Source organism: Opisthocomus hoazin, chromosome 8 (genome assembly GCF_030867145.1).
Source record: "Opisthocomus hoazin isolate bOpiHoa1 chromosome 8, bOpiHoa1.hap1, whole genome shotgun sequence".
Classification (NCBI taxonomy): Eukaryota; Metazoa; Chordata; class Aves; order Opisthocomiformes; family Opisthocomidae; genus Opisthocomus; species Opisthocomus hoazin.
In genome coordinates this window covers 46668123-46690059 of record NC_134421.1, presented here as the reverse complement: position 1 = coordinate 46690059, position 21937 = coordinate 46668123, and the positions used below count along the sequence as shown (strand labels likewise).

The window sequence follows — 21937 nt, the reverse complement described above, 5'->3', positions numbered from 1 at the left end:
TTCTCTACCTCTCTGGCAATTGTTTTTAAACATGTAGCAAATACCTTCCTCTGAGGCCTGCCTCTGGTTTCGTGGAAACTGACCATCAGGTTCAGAGGTGGGGGAAGGAAGTGGGAAAGAAAGACAAGATGGAACAAAATGACAGTGTCAGCATATGGTCAGGAATTCTCTTTTCTTTGGAAACAAGGCTAAAAGTGAAGCAGCTAGCTGGTCCACTGTATATTGGAGAGAGGATATGTGACCTTAATGGGCTTTTTTTGTTTCTTTGTTCTAACATTTATTGATTTGCATATTTGTTAATGGGATGAGAAACAATTCCCCATTCAGGTTTTAAAGTTTCTGCAGTCGGCTATTGAAAACATAAACCAGAGAGAGGTGAACAGGTATGTAGTCAAGTAAGTGTAGTAGTTAATTGGAAATAATTTTTAAAATTATTGTAACTTCTAAGTATGGAATACAAATAGTTCCAAGTTCTTTGGCATCCTTGTTGTAGGGGCAAAAAGAAGTACCATTGTTCTCTTGACAATAATAGAGGTGAAGTTTCTTTCTAGGAAAAATAGTGCTCTTCCCCTCTTTGTCTCTCTCTTGTCCTCTCTCATGTATTCTTAAAGGGTAAGCAATAACAGGTCCTCTTTTGGCCTGTGTTTTGCAGTGCTGCTATTTTTGCAAGATGCATAGAGGTTTGTTAAAAGTTGTTCAATTAAAACATGAGTTTTGGTTTTGTCTGTGTTAGACACTGATGTGAAATGTAGCCCCATAGTGGACAGTAGGTTGTAATATTGCAAACACAGAAAGGAAAGACTGCCTTTTCATAGCTCAGTTTATGGTATCTTTTTTCCTGTATGTCTTTATTCATGTATGTCGTGTTGTTTTTTACCCATGTGTTATCTTGAGCATCGGGTGTTAAGAAGTACATGTGAAAATTTCTTTCAAACTTTTATGTTTGGATTTGGGTTTAAGCAATTTAAACAAAGCATCATGATTCCTGCAGCACAAATATTTCAAGCTCTAAAAGGGTTGAATACCACCCTTCACAAGTTTATTTCATAAATCTGGAAAACAGATTAACAATGAAACAATTAAATGTTGAATGAGATGAAATTTCCCGTTCTATTTACCTAGTTACTGACCCACAGTTATAATTTCTTAAAATCTGTTTTTGGGTCAAAATTAAGTAGTGCTGTTCTCACATATTCTGTATAGAAGAGTAGCTGCTTTGCACTGTAATCTGCAAAAAGTCATTATGTAAGACAATTTATGCGGAGGGAAATCTCAGAAGAGAGAGGAGTGGTAAAGGCTAATTGGAAAGAACACTAAAAGTCATCTTTCAATGCTCGCTAGAGAACAGACAGAGTAAAAGGTGGGGGATTTGCGTCTTCTGTGTGCACAGGGATTTCTGTGTATTTATGTGTTAAGCACAAAGCCAGATTTATCTAACCCCACTGCAGGTATCCATTAATAAAAATACATGCTAGTAATAAATGACTGACATTTTAAAATGGCAGGCTCTTCAGAAGCTTCAGGCTAGGGTTCTATCAGTGTTTAAACTAAAAATTTCTCCCTGTGCTAAGAGTGAAAAAGTCTTAACAAGGAGGAGTCATTCCTGTCTCCCAATGTTGACAGAAGCCAGTAATACAGAAAATAGACTCATAAATTACTGCTCCAAGAAGAGAAGAAATTTTACTTGCAACAGCTAATGGGAGAAGTCATCTTTTTTTTCAGTTTAGGTTTTTGAATTATTTTTCCAGTGGCTGGAAAAATAATTACTGGCTAGAGTTACGGACACCATGAGAACTGGAATTTTGTAGATGGAAGAATGTTGTTGCCTCTCATCTTTCCTGCCTTTTTCCTTGTTCTGTGCCCATTGTACAGAAATTTCAAGATTGAGTAAACCCTGTGGAAAAGAAATCTTATGGGCTCCAAAGATCCTAAAGTCTTATCTAGAGACTGAGACTTCAGACTCAAATATCTGCTGCTGAAAACTTTACTGTTGACTACGATGGGCAAGACTGAATAGGAGTTTGGGTTGTTTTTGATTATAACAGTATGGCACCTAATTTTAAAGTCTCTGGACTCTGATAAAGAATCTAAAACATTGACACCTACATAATGTGAATAGAGAATGTGAATTGCATGTTCAGAAGGCCAGTACAAATCTGGGTGCTAGCAGGTCTGCTTTTATCCAGCTTTCAGGGAGATACAGTTGACCAGAAAAGCTAGTTTCAGTCAGTGCTGTGCAGTATTCTTCAGGAAAGGTGTCACATCCCTACTGCATCCACAAAATACTTTGTCTTTTAAGCAAAATTATCATGTCTACGTTACATGGTGGGAGCGATCACACATAGCAAGTTGTATGGCAGGAAGCTGCATGCATGTTGCAGTTTGTGACTTGAATGAACACTGATGAAATTTGGTAAGCGTACATTTATGGAAACAGTGTAGGAGCAATCGCATCTGAGGGACTGACCACCCCCTGATGTACTTGGGGTGGAGAGGCTTCTAGGAGTAGTAGAAACTCTGAGCACACCGGTGTGTCTAGACTCTTCTCATTCTAGGAGATACTGTTACCACCCAAGAGGCTTACGTGCAAATTACCAACATACTGGGTGCCTGTCTGCCTAGTTCTGCTCTCTTGAGTTCTTTTCCATTTTGTTTTCTGAAAGAATGTTACAGATCAGTGTGACATCTGTGCAGCTACTTCTCCTGGATTTCGTCAAGCTCCAGTGCTTCTGGCCACCCCTTCCAGTTGGCACTCCCAGAACTCGGTGAGGGAGGGACTTGCTGGTTCAAATTATCCAGCCACATTACAATTCTAGTAAAAAGGGACAAGGACCCGTATACAAAGACTATGCATAACTATGCATATGGAGGAAACGAAGACCTACAAATTCTGGAGGTTATTTGTATAGGCACTAAGTGCTTGCTTACTCTTAGCATCCTGATATTGATAATTTGCGACACTTTCTACAGTACCTTCTATGGTGCTATGTACAAATGTTCCTTGACCACCAGCACATCTGTCCTCTATTTCCAGTGCTGCTTGGAACCTTCCTCTGCACCAGCAAACAGCTTGGTATTGGGATATCTACAAGCATCAGTAAAGGCTGAATCTAGTCTGTGCTCTTGGAACAGCTCGTTCTGGATGTCATCTCTAAGCGTATGGAGGAGAAAGAGGTTGTCAGGAGTAGTCAACATGGATTCACCAAGGAGAAATCATGCCTGACCAATCTGATAGCTTTCTACGATGGTGTGACTGGCTGGGTAGATGAGGGGAGAGCAGTGGATGTTGTCTACCTCGACTTCAGCAAGGCTTTTAACACTGTCTCCCATAACATCCTCACAGGGAAGCTGAGGAAGTGAGAGCTAGTTGAGTGGACAGTGAGGTGGATTGAGAACTGGCTGAATGGCAGAGCTCAGAGGGTTGTCATCAGTGGCGCAAAGTCTAGTTGGAGGCCTGTAACTAGTGGTGTTCCCCAGAGGTCAGTACTGGGCCCAGCCTTGTTCAACTTCTTCATCAACGACCTGGATGAAGAGTTAGAGTGTACCCTCAGCAAGTTTTCTGATGACAGAAAAAATACTGGGAGGAGTGGCTGATACACCAGAAGGCTGTGCTGCCATTCAGCGAGACCTGAACAGGCTGGAAAGTTGGGCAGAGAGGAACCTGGTCAAGGTCAACAAGGGCAAGTGCAGGGTCCTGCAGCTGGGGAAGAACAACCCCATGCACCAGTACAGGCCTGGGGCGGACCTGCTGGAGAGCAGCTCTGTGGAGAGGGACCTGGGAGTGCTGGTGGATGACAAACTGACCATGAGCCAGCAGTGTGCCCTTGTTGCCAAGAAGGCCAATGGGATCCTGGGGTGCATTAGGAGGAGTGTGGCCAGCAGGTCGAGGGAGGTTCTCCTTCCCCTCTACTCTGCCCTAGTGAGCCCACACCTGGAGTAATGCATCCATTTCTGGGCTCCCCAGTTCAAGAAAGATGAAGACCTACTGGAGAGAGTCCAGTGGAGGGTTACGAAGGTGATTGGGGGCCTGGAGCAAGTCTCCTACAAGGAAAGGCTGAGGGAGCTTGGCTTGTTTAACTTGGAGAAGTCTGAGAGGGGACTTTATAAATGCTTATAAATGTCTTGAGGGTGGTGCCAGACTCTTTTCAAGAAGTTCTTTGATTTGAGGGTGACAGAGCAGTGGAACAGGCTGCCCAGAGGGGTTGTGGATTCTCCTTCTCTGGAGATATTCAAAACCTGCCCGGACGCGGTCCTGTGCAGCCTGCTCTGGGTGACCCTGCTTTGGCAGGGGGGTTGGACTAGATGATCCACAGAGGTCCCTTCCAACCCCTGCCACTTTGTGATCTTGAAAAACAAGAAAAAGGGGAAAACACCTGTTTTTTTATAGAACATTATCCTTAGATAATCATTAAAGATTGTTGTTATTATCTCTAGTACTCATCAGACTGTCTGAAATATGTCATAGTCATCAACAGAGCATCTTAACAACCGTGTGAGTTAAGTGCAGTCAACACTAATGACTGATGGGTGTTGAGGAATGCCTTGTGTTAAAATACCTAAAAAACAAATTTACAAAAAATCTAGGAAATTGCACCTATCAGTGATTGAGGTGGAAGGAGAAGGTTATTATTGCACACTGTGTAACTTGAGGTTACAGTTGACCTCTGGAGGTGTGTATGGCTGGCTGAGGAGCTGAGGTTACCAAGTCAGGCATGTGAGTTGTAATTCTAAGCTTGTATCTAATGTAATTCCGCTCAGGAAGTGAAAGCTTGCAAAAGGAGTCACCTGAAGCAAAAAATGCCAAAAGTGAGGTTGGGCATGTGACTTATTAATTCTGGACCCTTTAGTATTTTTATGATGATACCTATTTTCTCCCTGTCTTGCTCACTTTTCTTGTAGGAAGAATATTGTGTCCCTCTTTAGCAGTGAAGCTCTGTATATAGAAGGGCTGTTGCGTAGAAACCATAGAATTATGGAGCAGTTAAGGAGGTGCAGAGTGATTAAGGTGAAAAGCCTCCATCTCTTTTTAGATGCCACAGTTGAGCTGCTGGGACTTGTTTCTTTCTGAATACTTGATGCTTCAGTGTTCAGTGTGCCTTCCACGCAAACAATGACAATGAGTTGCTGCTTCTAAATTGTATCTGGGACTATTTGGAGTCTCCGATGTAACAGAGTTTCAAGGTAGGCATCCCGTAATGGGGAGCCCAGTCTGAGTGACTGCTTCTGAGAAGTTTGTGACTTCTCCAATATTACTGAGAAATTCTGAGAGAGGAAAGGGTAGAATCCAGTTTTCAACAGTAGAAGTGAAATGCCCAGATCATAGGTTGTTTCTCAACATTTCACAAACCTGTCTCTCATGCAGTGTCCCATCTGTGTCTTCTGCAACAGATGAGGTAGCAGTTTGACTGAAATTCTCAGTCCAGATCCACGTCTAGACAGATTTGCCTTGTGCATGGGGCAAAGCTGAGGCCTTAAAGGTTTCAAGCCTGTAATTTTGTTGTTCATGATTTTCTGTGCACAACACATAGGAAAATTAAAAATGCTGGAGAAATGTAGCTAGTTATTGCATGGCACACAGTGTGTCAGAGATATATGTATGGAGAGAGAGATATCCTGCACCTTTAGGAAAGAGGAATGGTTTATTTGTGACTGTTTGGAGTGATTTTTAGCAGATTTCATTTATATGTTAACAAGTAGAATGGCCTGGAAGAAAGGAGTTCACACAAATGCATCTTAAAACTGTATTATGATAATTTTCTCACAAGAAGCACGCAAATTTGAGGGGATGTGTTATTTTAAGTTTTTTCTCACAGATATGGTGATTCAAGATGCACTGTAGGCGTAAATAAGTACTATTAAGTCATGCTGACTATAAAAATATGTGGTTTCATTGTAGGCAAGTGCTCAGGATCAACCTTTAATATGTCATCATCAGATGAAAAAGAAGACATCAAGGATGCCATTGAAAACTATGGGGTTTGGGTATGTAAAACCAAATATTTTGAATTAAAGTCTGAGTTGGTAAATTGTATTATACAATAAGGTAAAGAAAACTTACCAGTCAGTGAATAAGGCTGAAGGGAGAGCCCTGTAGAGAAGTTTGTCTTATAGTCTGAAGTAAAGTTGGGTACAGTCTTCTGACGGTCGGGTAGAATCCTTGTCGTTATGTTGGATACTTGCGGTTACATGATTTGTTTCCAGCTGGTTTGCCTAAAGTTTGACCAGTGTTTCTCCTTTTGTGTGGTGCTAAGATACAGTGCAGTCAAGTGTATTGTTTTTCCCCTATGTAAAATGCACATTCAAGTGAAGAGGGGATATTTGTCTACAATAAGCTGATCCGTTTGATTAAACAGGCCTGGTCGTCTTCTTTGTATGAGAAAGATCAAACAAAAAAACTTGAAATTTGGTGAGCTTTCTGATGCTTTCCTTGCCTCTGCAAAATATGCACTTGTTTGGCCATGTTAAGAGTTTGAAAAGGGTTTTTTTCGAAGGGCGTTCTAGGGGGCAATAAGGCAGGCATCCTGTTTGTGTTGGGCATACAGGACAGGGCTGGATAGAGGGACTTGGAGTCTTCTGTAATACCTCAAGGGACAGTGGAGCAAATTATTTGCACTCCAGACCCAGGCACCGTGGAAGAGGAACATGCCTAATTTTAACAGACAGAACACAGAACATCAGCCTATTGGAAGGTCATAGTAGTTGGGCAATGAACTTGGGAATGGAGAGGCTGATATAGATGGTGGTGATGACCTGAGGTGGTCCTTTCCTGTTCTGAAAGGAGGAACTTTTGCAGAGGGAGAGAAGAGCCTGGCAAATTAGAAAAGAGAGCGAAGAGTTGGATGGTCTTAGCCCATGGGGGCACCAAGGCTGCAGGCCCTATCTAGAAAGCACCATAAGCTAAGGAGGCCATATGGGGAGGGAGTGTGTTGGGAGGAGTGTGACACATGACAGGAACAGTCAGAACTCTTGAGGAACAGAGCATGGGGTTGGGGACATGAGGAAACTGGGTGGGGTTGAGGCGCCGTACAGTTTTGATACAAGCTTGGGTTCCTGGTTGTTGGGATGAGAGAAGGAATGGATGGGTTTCTCTAATAAATGCTTTTCTTTGGAGCTTGAAATGGAATTTAATATTTCTGAGTCTTTGGTGAAGAAATAGTCCTAACAGCCAATTCTCCGTGTGGTGAACAGTAAAAAGCTGTCATGTTCATTCACGTTGTATTAGCTTAGCTGGTGGGGGACGGTAAAATGTCAGAGAGAGAATGATGGAGGAGGGAGGGTGAGAAAATGTAGGCAGTTGTAATGGAAAATGGTATTAAAGCAATGAAATGTGAAAATATAAATTACTTTGTGACAAATGCTGCCAGTAACAGAAATCAGGCAGGCTAAAAGGTAAAAGCAACCCTAAAGTCCAGACAAATCTAATCAAAGAAAAACTGTTGTCTCTAAGTCCTGCTGTTTTTAAGAAAATGATGATTCAGTGAATCTTCAGTTTATTATCCCTTGATTTTTATTATAAAAATTGCTTTTAAAATGTCTTTATTTCTATTATTTCTGTTATATGATAGGATGAGTTTGGAACAGAAATTACCTAGATTAACTGTAACTTCCTTTTTCTTGGTAATCTTTCTGTCTGTACCTGTTTACTTAAGGATAAATATGTTTTAGAAACTACCACCTTGATAGAAAAAACAGCACAGGAAAATCAGACTGGCAAAGCAGAAATTTCACGTCAGGAAGCCCTAGCCGAAAATGAGGAATCGCACAGTGCTGACAAGCGGTTAAGTCCAAAACCTTGGGAAGAAAGATATGAAAGAATGTGGGTTGGAAATGAGAAAAGGGAATTGAAAACAAATTTTAAAAACATTACAGCAGAGCTGAAGCGGCTGTTTGGTGAAATTAATGAAACTGGGAGAAATACTTCCCTTGTGGAAGAAATGTCAGAAGACGGCTTCAGTGAAGAATTGAAGAGTTCTCGTGTTGTTTCATCTCGTGTGACAGAATTAAGTAATAAGTTAGAACATAAAGGTGAATTTGGAGATAATGAACTTAAGCTAGGTGGAAAAATACCCAAAATGGAAATCGTAATTCCAAGTCTTGGTGTCGTTCCTGATCAGAATAACTTAAATGCAAATGTGGAAGAAACCTGCAGTACAGATGAAGAAGATAGCACAAATGATACAGATAATACAAAGGTGCCTCTAGCAAAAGGAGAGGAAAAGAAAATGCCTACTGTGGAAATGGAAGGGAATGAAAATGGAAGCAGTAGAAATGTAGAGGGAAGTCCTGAATACTCCCCGAGACATAGCTTAAAAACAAGTATTTTGGATGACGTTTCTGATATTCTTCCTAAAATAAGACCTGTTTCTACAAGTGTTGAAAATGCACTTTTTGAAACAGAAGGGAAACTTGAAAAAGACTCTGGATTTAACGATGATGTTCCCAGGGACTGCCTTATTGACAGTAATAAAGTAGGAGAAACAGAAATTGAAAGTCTTCTTGCAAATGGTCAGCAATCGCGCGGCATGCTGAAACGGAATCTTGATAAAGAGCTAAAACAAGATATGGAAAGGTTTAAGAGTAAGGTAGGAATGCTGCAAATAGTATTCCTGGCTTTGGAGAAAGAGAAGGAAAAGCTGCAAAAAGAGGTAGAAGTTCACGTGATACTCCTTATTCTTTAGTCTTTCTCCATCAATGGTCCTGTTCACTCTAGCTATTCATCATTAAGGGAAGATGCTTTGTGCAAGTTGGTTTTTGTTTTAGTGGAAATACATTACTTACGAATAAAGAAAGCAGTGGCAAGTAGTTGATGCATTATTGTTCCAGTTTAACAGTAGGTGGCACTCAGTTCCAGTGTAAGTAGTTATCACTTCATTGCCAGAAAAAGAAATGCACACAATTAGATCAGTTCTGATTCTGAATCAAAGAATGAAAATAGCTTCTGAACAGGGTCTTGACTAATCTATTCATTTGCTGTGATTTCTGCATGGTGTGTCTGCATTACCCTTCGATAAGATTCCTGTTTGCTGTGAAACCATTTCTGCTTGTGAGTTTGGGATCTTTTTTCTCCCCCCCACCCCTGCAAAGAAACAGTAGCCCAGCACACTTCTACTTGATTTTTTTTTCTGTGTTTTTACAACTAGCATTGTGCAATCCTTCTAACTTTGTCCATGAGTAACGCTTTCGCTTTTTTGTTGTCCATGTTTTAAGATACGCTTTTGTTTTCTTTCTAAGGGCTATGTTTTTACTGTATCTTTAATCATGAGTGAATTCGAAGTGCTTTCAATAACTTAATACACTTTGTAGTGTAATTTTGTGAAAACGCTTCTCTATATCAATTTAATTTTTTTTTTTCATGTTACTTTATTTCAAAGGTAAACCCAGAGTTATTCAATCTTGGATATGGTATCTCTCTCATAGAAATGTGGAGAAATATATGAAGCTTAACTTTCTTTTTGTTGGTTGAGAACGAAAAAAGCAAACAAAGATGTTTCAAAATGCAGGTGGTGGGAAAACAGGAAGATCTTGACGAATTAAATACACTGCCAGACAACGTTACTAATCAGCAAATGAAACAAAAGGTTGCTCTAAGGAAGAATGACTGTTTGAAAATGGAGAATGAAAACACTATAGAAGAAGAAGACAAAAAGAATTTTTCATCTGAAGAGAGATCAACATTGACTGAAATGCCAGTGAAAGGGTAAACTAAGGAAATAATCTCTAATTCTTATTTGTGGTACTACTTAAATATCTTTTAGGTTTTCTAATACTGTAGTAATTGAAGTAGTTTCCTCAGTCCTGAAAGCCATACTGAGTAGTCCCCTGTTCCTCAAACATTTAATAACAAAAAAAAAAAAATTTCAAGAAAAAACTAAGCTTATAATGGAGGTTCGAATTTATTGCCTGCTGTAAAAAAAAAAAAAAGAGAGAAACCAAATTCCTGTGAATTTCCTTGTCAATAGTGAGGCCAAATGCATCTTCAAAACCAGAATGGAAGACTGGAAAAAACAGTTATTTTTTGCAAGAAACCATGAAATCACAGAATGGTAGGCTTTGGAAGGGACCTCTGGGGGTCATCTAGTCCAACAGTCCAGCAGGATTTTTTCTTGCCTGTCCCTCAAAGGAATCTCTGCTCCAGATACTTCCTCTGGTGGGGTTACTAGATATGTTCCAACTTACCTGAATCTAGCTCAGATTCCGCATTTCACCCTCGTTCCTGGGGGAAAGTTTTTTAAATACTTAGGTATCTTCCATGATCTTTGGAGTCAAGTCTGTGTTTTATCATAGATGCTTTTAATCTCAATTGTTTCTGGACATCATCTTAAGTATGTTGTTTCACAGACATATTTTCTGTAAAGTTACTCGGTGATTTTTTTTTTTTCTCCTCTCTGTTTAATGTAGTAAACTTGCCCTGAATGCCGAAGTTGCAAAGAAAAATAAAAGACAGACTTCAAAGCAGAAGCCTAGTCAGCAGATGAGCTCTCCCAGTGGCAATCATTTTCAAGTACTGGATGACAGCACTTTCACTGAAACATCTCAAGATGAAGAAAGGTACTGAATATAAGGAATGTTATAAATAAAACTTACTTGTTGATAAAAATTGACCTGAAAGCTAAAGGAAAGTTTTGTAAATGTGATGTTCACAATGATTCTTGTTCTTTCGTGTGATAATACTAGCTGATGCCCTTTGTGTTCAAAAACACTTATTTTTTTGCTTAGAGTGCTTTGAACATACTAGTCAAGTTAATGATAAGGTCAGATGTGCACAAATTCTGAATAATTACCGGAGTGTATGCACATGTGTAAATATATATTTTATATTTTTAAAAAGGGAGAAGAGAGACTTATGAAAGAGCAAAATTACTCTTTCACTGCAGGCATCTCAGGTTTTTCTGCCTTTTTTTCTTCTTTCCCCTCCCCCCTGCTGTGTCACCTCCCAACTTCTTGCCCACCCCAAGCTTATTTGTCTGCGAGGCAAAGTGAGAAACAGAAGGTGTTGACACTGTACAAGCACTTTTCAGCCATAGTTAAAACGTTGGTGTGTTATCAGCAATGTTTTAGTCAGAAATCGTAACACCCAACATTGTATGGGCTGCTGTGAAAGAAAATTAACTCCATCCCAGCCAGACCCGGTACACTAGAGAATCCAAAATTATGATTCTTTGAACTGTAAGAGAAGGATTCTCAGTATTGAAGAGAGCTAAGCCTCTGGTATTAAACAGGGAATGCGCGTAACTCTTTATCTGTATATCTACATATCTGTATGTGTAAGATTCCAGTTACTTTCCAGTGAAGTGCAGAGAACAGTTATTTCAACTATTTGCTTAATATCTTCTGGAAAAAATAGCCTTCCAATAGATACAATAGTACACAAACATTTTTTCAGTCTTCAACTACATCTAACAAAATTCTTATATTAAATTTTAGCTCAATTCACTCCTGAAGTTTTCCATGCAACTTTAGATATTGTTCATTATGCAATATAAGCGTTTCAGTACTGAAATGTATTTCTGTTTTCCAGACCTGCAGCAAAAACAGGGAGTGAAACGAACAAGGTACTGTAAAATTAGTTTCTTGATAAATAGCTTGTATCAGCTTTTAATCACTTAGATGGGAACAGCATTTATGTAGTGATCAACCAGCTGCACAAATTGCTGCTAGTATGCAGTTTTATCGTATTTGTGCCAAATGTATGGGCTGTGAATGAGAGAATGAATCATTAATGCATTTGTAATAATCTGTAATACTGTATAGCTGCATACAGAAAATAGTGTGTTGTTTGTAGGTCAGCGTACAAATGGATGTAACTGATGACCTTGATTTAACTCACTCATCTGACATAACTTCAGAGGATGCTGAATTACGAACTTCAACCTACAAAGAGGCTATGTTGCTGTTAGAACAGCTTAATGTGGATCATATGGGTAAGTTTTCAAGTCGCTTTGTCTTCAGCTGTTACAAATTCCTCTTTTAAAACATGATTTCTTTGTATGCACTCCTAGGTACTTAATTTTATATTTTGATCTAATATTTCTTTATGATTAGACATCCCCCTAAAAAGATACGAAGTTATCTTGCCTGACCTTAGATGTCTGTCTGTATTGTCAGCAAACATGCCTTACTTTATCATTGATTCTGTGTCTAGTCAGAGCTGGAGAAGCAGGTTCTTGCAAAGTACAGTTCATCTCCTAATGCAGTCATCAAAAGTTAGCAAGATCTTCTTTTGCCTCTTTGTATCCCCTCAATAGTTAATGAAAAAATAGTGCAGCAAAGTAACGACTTTGCTGTTAGTGTTTTTTATATCTATACACACACACACACATATATATAAAAAATCAACTGTAGTAAGATGCTTGTGTATATACACGTAGCATTATGTAAACATAAGCATCACTTACTATTATCTATTAAACTATGCTAAAATTTTGTTAGGCAAGGGGTTAATCTTGGTTAAAGGCCAAACTGCCACCCAGCTGTGCTCTCTCTACCCCTCCTCAACAGGAGGAATAGGATGAAAAAGCTCAAGGATCAGTACAGAGGCAGAGCTGTCACCAGTTACTGCCACAGGCAAAACAGACTCTACCTGGGGAAACCTAACTTAGTTTGTTACCAGTTAAATTTGGATAGTGAGAAACACAGACAAAATAATTAAAACAACACCTCCCCACAGCCCCCTTCTGAAGTTCAGCTTCACTCTTGACTTGCCTACCCCTCCTCAAGCAGTGCAGGGAGGCTGGGATCTGCAGTCACGACATAGCAGTTTCCCTCTGCTGCTCCTTCATGCTCCTCTGCTCCAGTGTGAGTCCTTCAGGGAAAATCTGCTCCAGCCTGGGTTCTCCATCGGCTGCAGGCCCTTCAGGAAATATTAATCTGTTCTGGCATGGGGTCCTCCACACAGCACTGCTTTGTGGATATCTACTCCAGCGTGGTCCTTTCCAGGGACTGCAGGGAAATACCTGCTCCACCATGGCATCTCCATGGGCTTCAGGGAAATCTCTGCTCTGGCACCTGGAGCACCTCCTTCCGCTCTTTCTTCACTGACCTGGGTGTTCACAGGGCTGTTTTTCTCTTTCTTTTCTCCTTGTCTGCCTGTGTGAATGTTTTTGCCCTTTCCTAAATACATTTTCAGTGAAGTGCCACCAGCGTGGCTGAGAGGCTCAACTGTGCCCTGTGGTGGGTCCGTTGGAACTGGCTGTACAGCATGGGGAAACCCCTGGCCTCTTCTCACAGAGACCTCCCCACTAGCTGCAGTCTTGTCACTACCAAAACCTTGCCACCTACACCAAATACAGCAAAACATTAAACAATTCATACCTTGGAAAGTATTTGCATATGTGCAGCTTTGTGTCTTTTCTATTTCAAAATAGGTTCTGCTGTTTTGTTGAAAATTCAAAACATACTTCTTGAATATGAACAGATAATAGAACGTGAAAAAAATCGGTATACGGCTGTCTGGAGAGAAGTAAGGAAACTGGAAAGTGAAAAGGAGGAGTCACAATTGATCGCGGAAGAGACTCAAGATTTGAAATCCATATTGGCTCACCAAGAAGCAGAATGGAAAAGTGATATCCAAAGCCTTAAGTATGTAACCTTGCATTCTGATAATGTGTTATCTTGTCATTGTTCATGTTCCAGAAGATGTTGATGATACATGCAATAGGATGAGAGGTTTCTAGTCTTCTGGATTTGGGTTTTTTGAATCCAGTGAGCAAGTTACGCTATAGAGGACATGATGTCAAGGGGGAAAAATGCTGGGATATAAGCTCAGTGTAAAATCTTCTGGATGTTGTTTTAACTGTTTTATTTAATAGCAAGAGAAGAGAGCAAAAGAATATGCATAGAAAAATTAGATTTATAACAGAGTTTTATGAGATATGTTTTTGGGTTTTTGTTTTCCTTTGCAGCTTCTGTTGGTGTACTATATTAGGAATTTTGGTAACTCCACAGAGTGCAACTCAGAACAGAGCTTAAAGCATTTGTTTGCTTGCTGATTTGTTTATCTGAAAAGTCAAATTCAGGATTGCGCCTTTCCCCATACTCCCGCGCTAGACCTGGATGCGATGAAGTTTTTCATTGCTGTTCACATCACCTTAGACAAGAGTGGCCAGCAGGCACCGTATGAAATTCAGCAAGGACAAATGCAAAGCCTGCATGTGGGAAGTAAGATCCCCTCATGATGGTGTACCATGGGATGGCCTGGCTGGGGAGCTTGCAGAGAAGGCCCTGGCAGTCTTGGCCAAGAGCAAGCAAGCTCGACAAGAGCCGGTACAAGCTGGCAGCTGAGAAGGCCATGGCATTCTGAGCTGTAATAAGAGCAGCAGAGCCAGGGGATTGAGGGCAGTGATTATCCACGCCTATTGAGCACTTGCTGAACTGTGTCTAGAGCACTGGGTCTAACTCTTGGCCTCCCAGTATGAGAGTTCTTAACTGATGTGTGTGAGTTCAGCAGAGAGCTACCAAGCTGGTGAGGGAGCACCAGCCCTCTGCGGGGAGGCTGAGGGAACTGAGCTTTGAGGAATTGTGCCTCCCAGTATGTGGAAGAGGATTATGAGGAAGACAAAGTCAGTCCCAGCTTGGCCTAGATTTGACTTCATCCGTTTTTCAAAATTCGCGAGTATCTATCAATTACAAAGAATTAAGATTTCATTCTAAATAAATTCTCAAAGCAACGTTAACTTTACACTTACAAAAGCTATACTTTTTGTGAAATTACACTGAAAATTATACGTAAAACTTTGTCCTTGCAATATAAACCATTCAAATACAAATGTAACTGTCAATCTTTTGAATAATTTATTTGTGGTTGCTGATACTTGTTTTGCAGAATTTCTAAAGCAGATTTTCAATTGACAGCTCTTTCCTTATTTTAATGCTTGATTTTTGTTTTCTTGTTGACCATTGCAAGGATATCAGAAAAAATATTCAAAGTAATATGAAACATAAAACTGCTTTCTTGTTTGAGTATGGTGGACACACCATGGACCATTTTTTGCCATGCTGGTGCTTATTGCTAATTCTTTCAGTTACTGAAGAAGTTGACATTCCCTAAGGCTTTCATTATAAATTAGCTTCAAAATGAAATTGCTGTTGTTTCTTCCAGAAGATGATCCAATGAGGTTTAAAACTATTTTTAATCATGTTAAGCTTAAAGCCTATGCATTTTTAAATCTTTTTTTGAACACTCACCTCATTCTTCAGTAAATGGAAACTGCTTGCCATTCCTATGCTCAGCAGTTGTTTTAGACTTACAGAAGGCTTGGTAAAAAATTGTTTGGTCTATGATAGATAAGTGGTGTGCTCCTTCGTCAGTATCACTTGGAATCACTGAATCCGTAATACGTAGGCAATGCTAAGCACATTAGGAAATGTATTTTAGTCATGGTAAAATTTTGTGATGCTTTGATCTGAAAAGACAATGAACTTCTTTTGAATTAAGTGTCTGTATGATTTTTTTTTAAAAATATAGAAGTGTGCATAGCACTGCATATTTACCTATGTAAACTCACAAATAAATGATAAATCACTCAACGGTTTATTTCTGTATCATGTACAACTGATGGAATGAAGTTATAAATCTTTAAAAAGTTAAAAATCACAGTAAAAATATGAAATCTGAAAAGATGTAACATTTTTATAGTTTGAGTTATCTCTGCAAGTTCATATTGTGGAATATCTACTTTTTACATCAGTGCTTTAATTTCTCAAATAGTCTCTTAAATCCTAGATTTACTTTGAAACAAGAAGAGCAAAAGAGGCTCAGAGTAGAAACGCAGTATGAGAAAACAAGAGAGAAACTCAGAAAGAAAGATGATCAATATTGTAAAGAGGTGGAGGAGAAACAGCAACTTGAGTTACACTCAAGGAATTTAGAAATGGAGTTAGTAACACTGAGAAAGCTCTTGAAACAGGTATATTAAATGAGTTAAACACTTGTCATCTTATTTTCTGCTTCTTTTTAATTGGCCTTGTATTCCAGTATGCCTAAAGAAGGAGTTACTTTGTTCATGGAAGAGGCATCGGATAACTATTGAGGACAGTTGAAAACAGTTCACAAGTGGTCTGGGTTTTGGGGTTTTTTTTTTCCTTTGAAAGTTCATTATTCCTTTTCTCCTTTTTCAAAATTTACTTTCCTTTTTTTTAAAATTTGGGTCTTTTTCCAAAATTTTGTTTTCGGGGTCTTTTTCCGAAATTTCATTTTCATTTGTGTTTCAGGCAAAGCCTGACTTCAAATTACTTTTCAAAATTACTACAAAACATTCTGTATTTCTTCTCAATTTTCAGAAGAAAATTAAAATTTATTATTTACAGATGGGTTGTTAGAACTGTGGGAAAGCAAAACTATTTGCAAGAATACAAAGGAGAATGGGAAGATGTTGCTAGCTCTGATTTTTCTCAAGATACAAGTAATTTAATTGTATTACTGTAGGTTGAAGAAGAGCGTGATGAAACACAGAGACAGCTCTCTCAGGAAAAGAGTGCCAGAGCCCTGCAAGAAGGAATTTTGAACAACCATCTCTGGAGCCAAAAGGAACTAGAAGAGGAGACAAGAAGAAGTATAGGAAAAAATTCAGAGGTGAGCAGATTTTTTTTTTTCTCATCAATTAAATTTCACCATATTTGTTCTAAAGTCATAATAAATCTTATATATCTTTTTCTGCTGCTTGATGGATTATTTACAGTTTGTCAGTGTAACTCAAATGTGTAAATACCTCTTCTGTTTTCCCTTATGTCTTTAAAAGTTCTGGAAAGAGCATCAGTCTTGAGTGTACCTGAATTGCATGTGCAAGTAGGAAACTAATAGAAGACACTATTTACGCCGTTTCTTAAGCTATCTGTTATTTTTCATTTCGTAGACATTTCGTCATCATTTTTTAAGGTTTCTAGCAGTCAATCACCTAGCTACCTACATCAGGCTTGACCAGGAAGAAAGATGTTTGACACTCATTCTTTGTGTTCCCATTACTTTGTTTTTTTGATTGCTTATTCCCTTATCAAACTTACTTATTTTCAAGTATGCCTTTCTTTTCCACCTCCACATACTAAAATTTTAGTAAGGAATACCAGCAATTAATTAAACTCCCTCTAGGAGTTAGAATAATTGGAGGAGAAAAAGCAATCGTAAACACTGTATTAAAAAAAAAAATTCTTTGTAAAAGTTCACTTAATTTACTAAGTATATGCAGCGCTTGAAAGAATTATTTGTTCTTGGCTGTACTGCCCAGTAAGTGTAGGGTGACTGTGTTTATGTGGAAAAAAGTTTTATATATATATATATATACAGGAAATATACAAGATTATTGCATTCCAGGGATGATTGAGTAGTATAGCTGTCTTTCAGGAATACAAAAGGAAAAGTGTTAAGAAGACATTCAAGAAGGAAAATACCCTTTTTAGCCTTTTTTTTGTCTACCAGATTTGTAACACAGCTAAATTAACCTTAAAGGGAATATTTTAAAGACATGCACATACAAGAAAGCGCTGTAATTTTAAAAGCTTTGTACCTGAGATATTTTAAATAATGTTATTATTTGGTTGGTGATTTAAGAATAAAAAGTCGTTCTATATTTGGGCTGTTCATTTAGGATCTAAGGGTATGTTATGTGTGTGCATACATTGTACACGTGCACGAGTTCAGAGTAGCTTATGTATGGCTTGAAATTTCAGTCTCATCATTGAAGTCATGCCTCAGTGTTAGAAATGTTAAAATGCAGTTTAATGCTGAACTGGTTTTGTACATTCATTTCCCAGATGGCTATTTATTGGTGTTCCTTGTCATTCAGGAATCCAACACTGAGAGAGAAAAGGATCTGTTGCATAAAAATCAGTTACTCCAAGATGAGATTGCTATGCTAAGACTAGAACTTGATCAAGTAAGAATTAGGCACCAGGAGGAAGAAGGAAAATATTTAGAGGAAAATGAGAGCTTGAAAGAAAAAAATGAAGATCTCAAAAAGGAGCTTAAACTGAATGAGGAAGCCTTAACGCAAACAGTTTTTCAGTACAACGGGCAGCTGAACTTATTAAAGACAGAATCTGCAGTGCTCACATCCAAACTTGAGCAGACAAAAGAAAGCAAAGAGAGACTAGAGACAGAAATTGAATCCTTTCGTTCCCGCCTGACCACTACTGTTCAAGAACTTGAACGTCATCAGTCATCAAAAAGTGATGTCGAACGAACGTTTCAGAGAGAACGTGACAAATGGCTCCGCTTGCAAGACAATCTCCATCATGACCTCTCTGATGTGCGAGAAACGAACAAGAGCTTGTCTCAGCAGCTGAGTAAAGCTGAAAGCAGAGCTAATAGTCTAGAAAATGAGCTTCACCAGCTGAAACAAACGCTCAGAGAAAACACATTGCTTTTGGAAATGAAACAGAAAGAATTAAGTCAAGCCCAGTGTCAGGCAAAGGAATGCGATCATGCTCGACAACTTGAGAAGGATCAAGTAAGCAAATTTATAATAAAGCAGGAGTCCATGCAGGAGCGATTGGCCCAGCTCCAGAGTGAAAATGTTTTACTCCGTCAACAACTGGAAGATATGCAGAACAAGGGGCTCATCAAAGAAAAAGTAGTGAATGATGTGCAGGACCGGTTTAATGATATTTTCAACAAACTCAGAGCTGATACTGAAAAGCAAGTTTACCTAGTGGAAGAGAGAAACAAGGAATTAAATGCCAAGTGTACTGATTTAAGAGAACAAGTCTTTAAATACGAGACTGACAAAGTAGAAAGAGAGGTAAAGTATATGCTTAGAAAGCACAATTTAAAGTTTGTCAGTTTTTGAAATTATTTTATGTTTCTAAAACGTAGCAGGCGTGAGTTACGTGCGTGGGACCAAATAATGCTGATTTGTTCTGGTTTGTCCTGCTTCTCTTGGAAGTGTGGAAGGTTTTGGCAAACAGGATGTTACTGCTCAGATCTGAGCAGAGAACAGGAAAAAAAGGTATCCAAGTCTAAGTTTTGATCAAGAAAGGTGACTTCTCTGGAACTTTTTTCATCTCTTTCTTCATACACTTTATGCCCTATAGAATGGGTTTATATATTTGATGATTATTATACATGTGTTGCACTGACACAAAGAAGAGGGGTATAAAAGGAAGAACATCCAATATGAGAGGGTTGAGAAATGAAGGCACAGACAAGTGATGTGATGGGGGATGGACTTATATGAAGCTCCTGCATAGAAAAAAAATCGCTTCTGCGCAAGTTGCTATCAAAATTGAAGAGTATTAATACTGTCCAGGTGTTGATTTATGTATGTGTTCTGGGGGTTCTAAGGGGCCTGGCTGTTCCTCAAGAAGTTAATTTCAGACCCTTCTCTTACCTGTTTTATGATGTGTAGCCATATTTAAATTTGTTCTTTGTGGCTTTGTGGAAGACTAATAAACTGGACAGAAAACTCATTAGGATATCAGTTAAACTGTCTTCCTGCAAATTCACACAGTACATGAGTATGAAACATACTCCTATGCAGAGCACTAGCTTAATTTTAAGTTGCTCAGATATACATGGACCAAGTGTTGATCCCATTTCTGCATGTAGATGTTTTTTGTCAAGAAAAGGGTGGAAGAGAATAAAGACAGGGGTACAAGTGAGGAATAGGTAGACAGCTGAAAAAGTTATAGGTGATGGGACAATGCATTATTATATATGTTCCTAGGAGCAGATAGGGTCTTCTCTATGGATAGAGTATTCTACCAATTCCAGGTAGAGCAATGATTTAAAAGTTGCCTTACCTATTTTGTTTAATCTTCCTTCACTTTCTGGAAAATAGCAACAAATCACATGCAGTATTTAGACAAGCTGGTGTAAGGTTTGACTCCCTTAATGATTTGAATAGTGATTTAAAAATACATTATTATTACCCCTTCTTCATAAGAAATCCAGAATCTTTGAGTGAGGTAAATATCTGCATGTGTCAAATAACCACATTATTCTTCATTTGTGAGTTGCTTTAAGGGGGGCAATGCTATGGATCACTTAATCTGTGAATTGCTTTGTATTCTTACTGCCAAAATAACAGGTTCCTTTTGAAGATATTGTGTATATACGTACACACACCCATATATATAAATATATATAAAAATTATATTTATAAAAATATATATATAAATGATCCTGATTTTTTTTGACCCTAATCTGTCAGTATAAAAGCAGTTGATATTCTAAAATGAACTCAATAAGAACACTGCAAGAGAATGCGATTCAACATATACTTAAAGTATATGATACACTTAAAGTGTATCTCAGAAGAGCTTTCAGATACATGTATTCATTTAATTGTACTTGTATAATGGAGGAACAGAACAATGAACAATCTAATACAAAGTCCTCGCTTTGTTGATCAGAGTAATATCTGGGCTCTTACATTGCAACAGATTTCTTTGGGTTTTGATAGAAAAAAAAATACACAATTGCAGTGTGCGCTTGTGTATTTGTTCCAAGAAGAATAATACATGAGCCTCTTTATTTTATTAGAATATAGAAATCCTCATGAATAGCTGCTGATAGTTTGAAGGTGCTCAGCTGAGAAAGATGAAGAGATATCATCTTCTGTGCAGATGCCTACTAGTGCAGCCAAAATTTCATATCTTTGAGTTCAATCCGAAGACAGGTCTAATTGTATAATCAAAAAAGTTAAAGTAAAGGCATGTTTCATGTTCTTACAACTTTCCTCGTGCTCATTTAACTGTTTCATTAGGGCACGGTCAGGCAGCTGCAACAGGAGCTTGCTGATGCTCTTAAAAAGCAATCTATGTCAGAAGCTTCACTTGAAGTTACTACACGCTACCGCAGTGACCTGGAGGAAGACAAGCTGCGCCTGCAAAAGGAATTGGAAAAGGTTAAAACCAAGGTACATGATATCTGTAACTATATGAATAAGTCTGAAGGTGGCTGTTGAAAGTATGAGTGAATGTTGTCCTAAAACCCTAGAAAAAAAGAGGATAGATGTAATGATGTGTGAATGAGTTGGACTGTTGTATAAACTTGCTGTCTTTGACATGAGGACACTATGTCCTTACTTGGACAAAAGTTTGTATTTGCTAAGGTGCTTTGCAAAATAAACTCATGCCTGGAGCTTATTGCATTTGGTTTGGCTAAGTAGGTTGTCTTGGTTTCTGAAGAACAGTAGAAATACTGGACTGCTGCGTTTGGGTTTTTTATGCTGTCTATGCTTTTACCGCCTACCACCAGGTAACAAATTGTCAGTTCTAAATGCTTTTGTAACTTATTCTGCATTTTTTTTCCCCCCCCATTCATCTGCCCTGCTGTAATTTGCCATCCTTAAGCTGCCTTCTTGCAAATGAATTGTAAGCCACTTTCTAGGCAGGGACCACCTTTTGTGGGTAGAAATCATCTCAAATCTCCTTGTGAGGGAGCTGTGAAGTCGCTTGAGGAGGAGGATGAACTTTTGACTTCCTCTTTTCAATGGAGGAGCAAACAAGTGTGTACAAAGAGTGTCACGAGTCACTGAAAGGGTGGCAGGGCAGTGTCGGGGCTTCGAACTGTGCTGTAGGAAATCAGTGGAGGGATGGGAGAGGCCAGCATAAAAGATGATGAAGTGACACAGTTTGTGTTCATTTGCTAGTACAAGTGAAGGTTTGAATGTGCTTGAAGTGACAACAGTTCTTTGAGGGTATGTGCACATACACGCAGTACTCAAATTCTTCAGCAGCAGCTGATTCCTCCATAGAAAAGCTCACCTGACAACTGGATTCTTACTGTGATTTTACAGTTGCGAGAGCTGGAAGAACAGCATCTTCAGTTGGAGCATCGTGTTCAGGAGTTGAAGGCTGCCTTGGACAATAAGGAAAGAGAAGTAAGAGCTTCTTCACAGAAAATGCAGGACCTCCTGTTGACATCTGCTGGGACTAATACCACCATAAAACAACTGGAAGAACATGTGCAACGGTGAGAGAGTAACACCGTGAAGCCAGGCAT

General features: G+C 38.9%; 1 protein-coding gene across 6 annotated transcripts in view; it reads left to right on the top strand.

Annotated features, from left to right (window-relative positions):
• The window catches only part of LOC142362148 (ankyrin repeat domain-containing protein 26-like), a 68998-nt gene that overhangs the window by 26821 nt on the left and 20240 nt on the right, over positions 1-21937 (top strand). For all 6 annotated transcript variants that reach the window (XM_075427871.1, XM_075427870.1, XM_075427869.1 and 3 more), the window contains 11 exons: positions 5897-5982; positions 9501-9697; positions 10399-10548; positions 11519-11552; positions 11783-11921; positions 13365-13578; positions 15722-15905; positions 16424-16570; positions 17778-18731; positions 20697-20849; positions 21732-21907. In XM_075427871.1, coding sequence (XP_075283986.1) covers positions 5897-5982; positions 9501-9697; positions 10399-10548; positions 11519-11552; positions 11783-11921; positions 13365-13578; positions 15722-15905; positions 16424-16570; positions 17778-18731; positions 20697-20849; positions 21732-21907 — 2434 coding nt within the window. The remainder of the gene's footprint in view (positions 1-5896; positions 5983-9500; positions 9698-10398; positions 10549-11518; positions 11553-11782; positions 11922-13364; positions 13579-15721; positions 15906-16423; positions 16571-17777; positions 18732-20696; positions 20850-21731; positions 21908-21937) is intronic.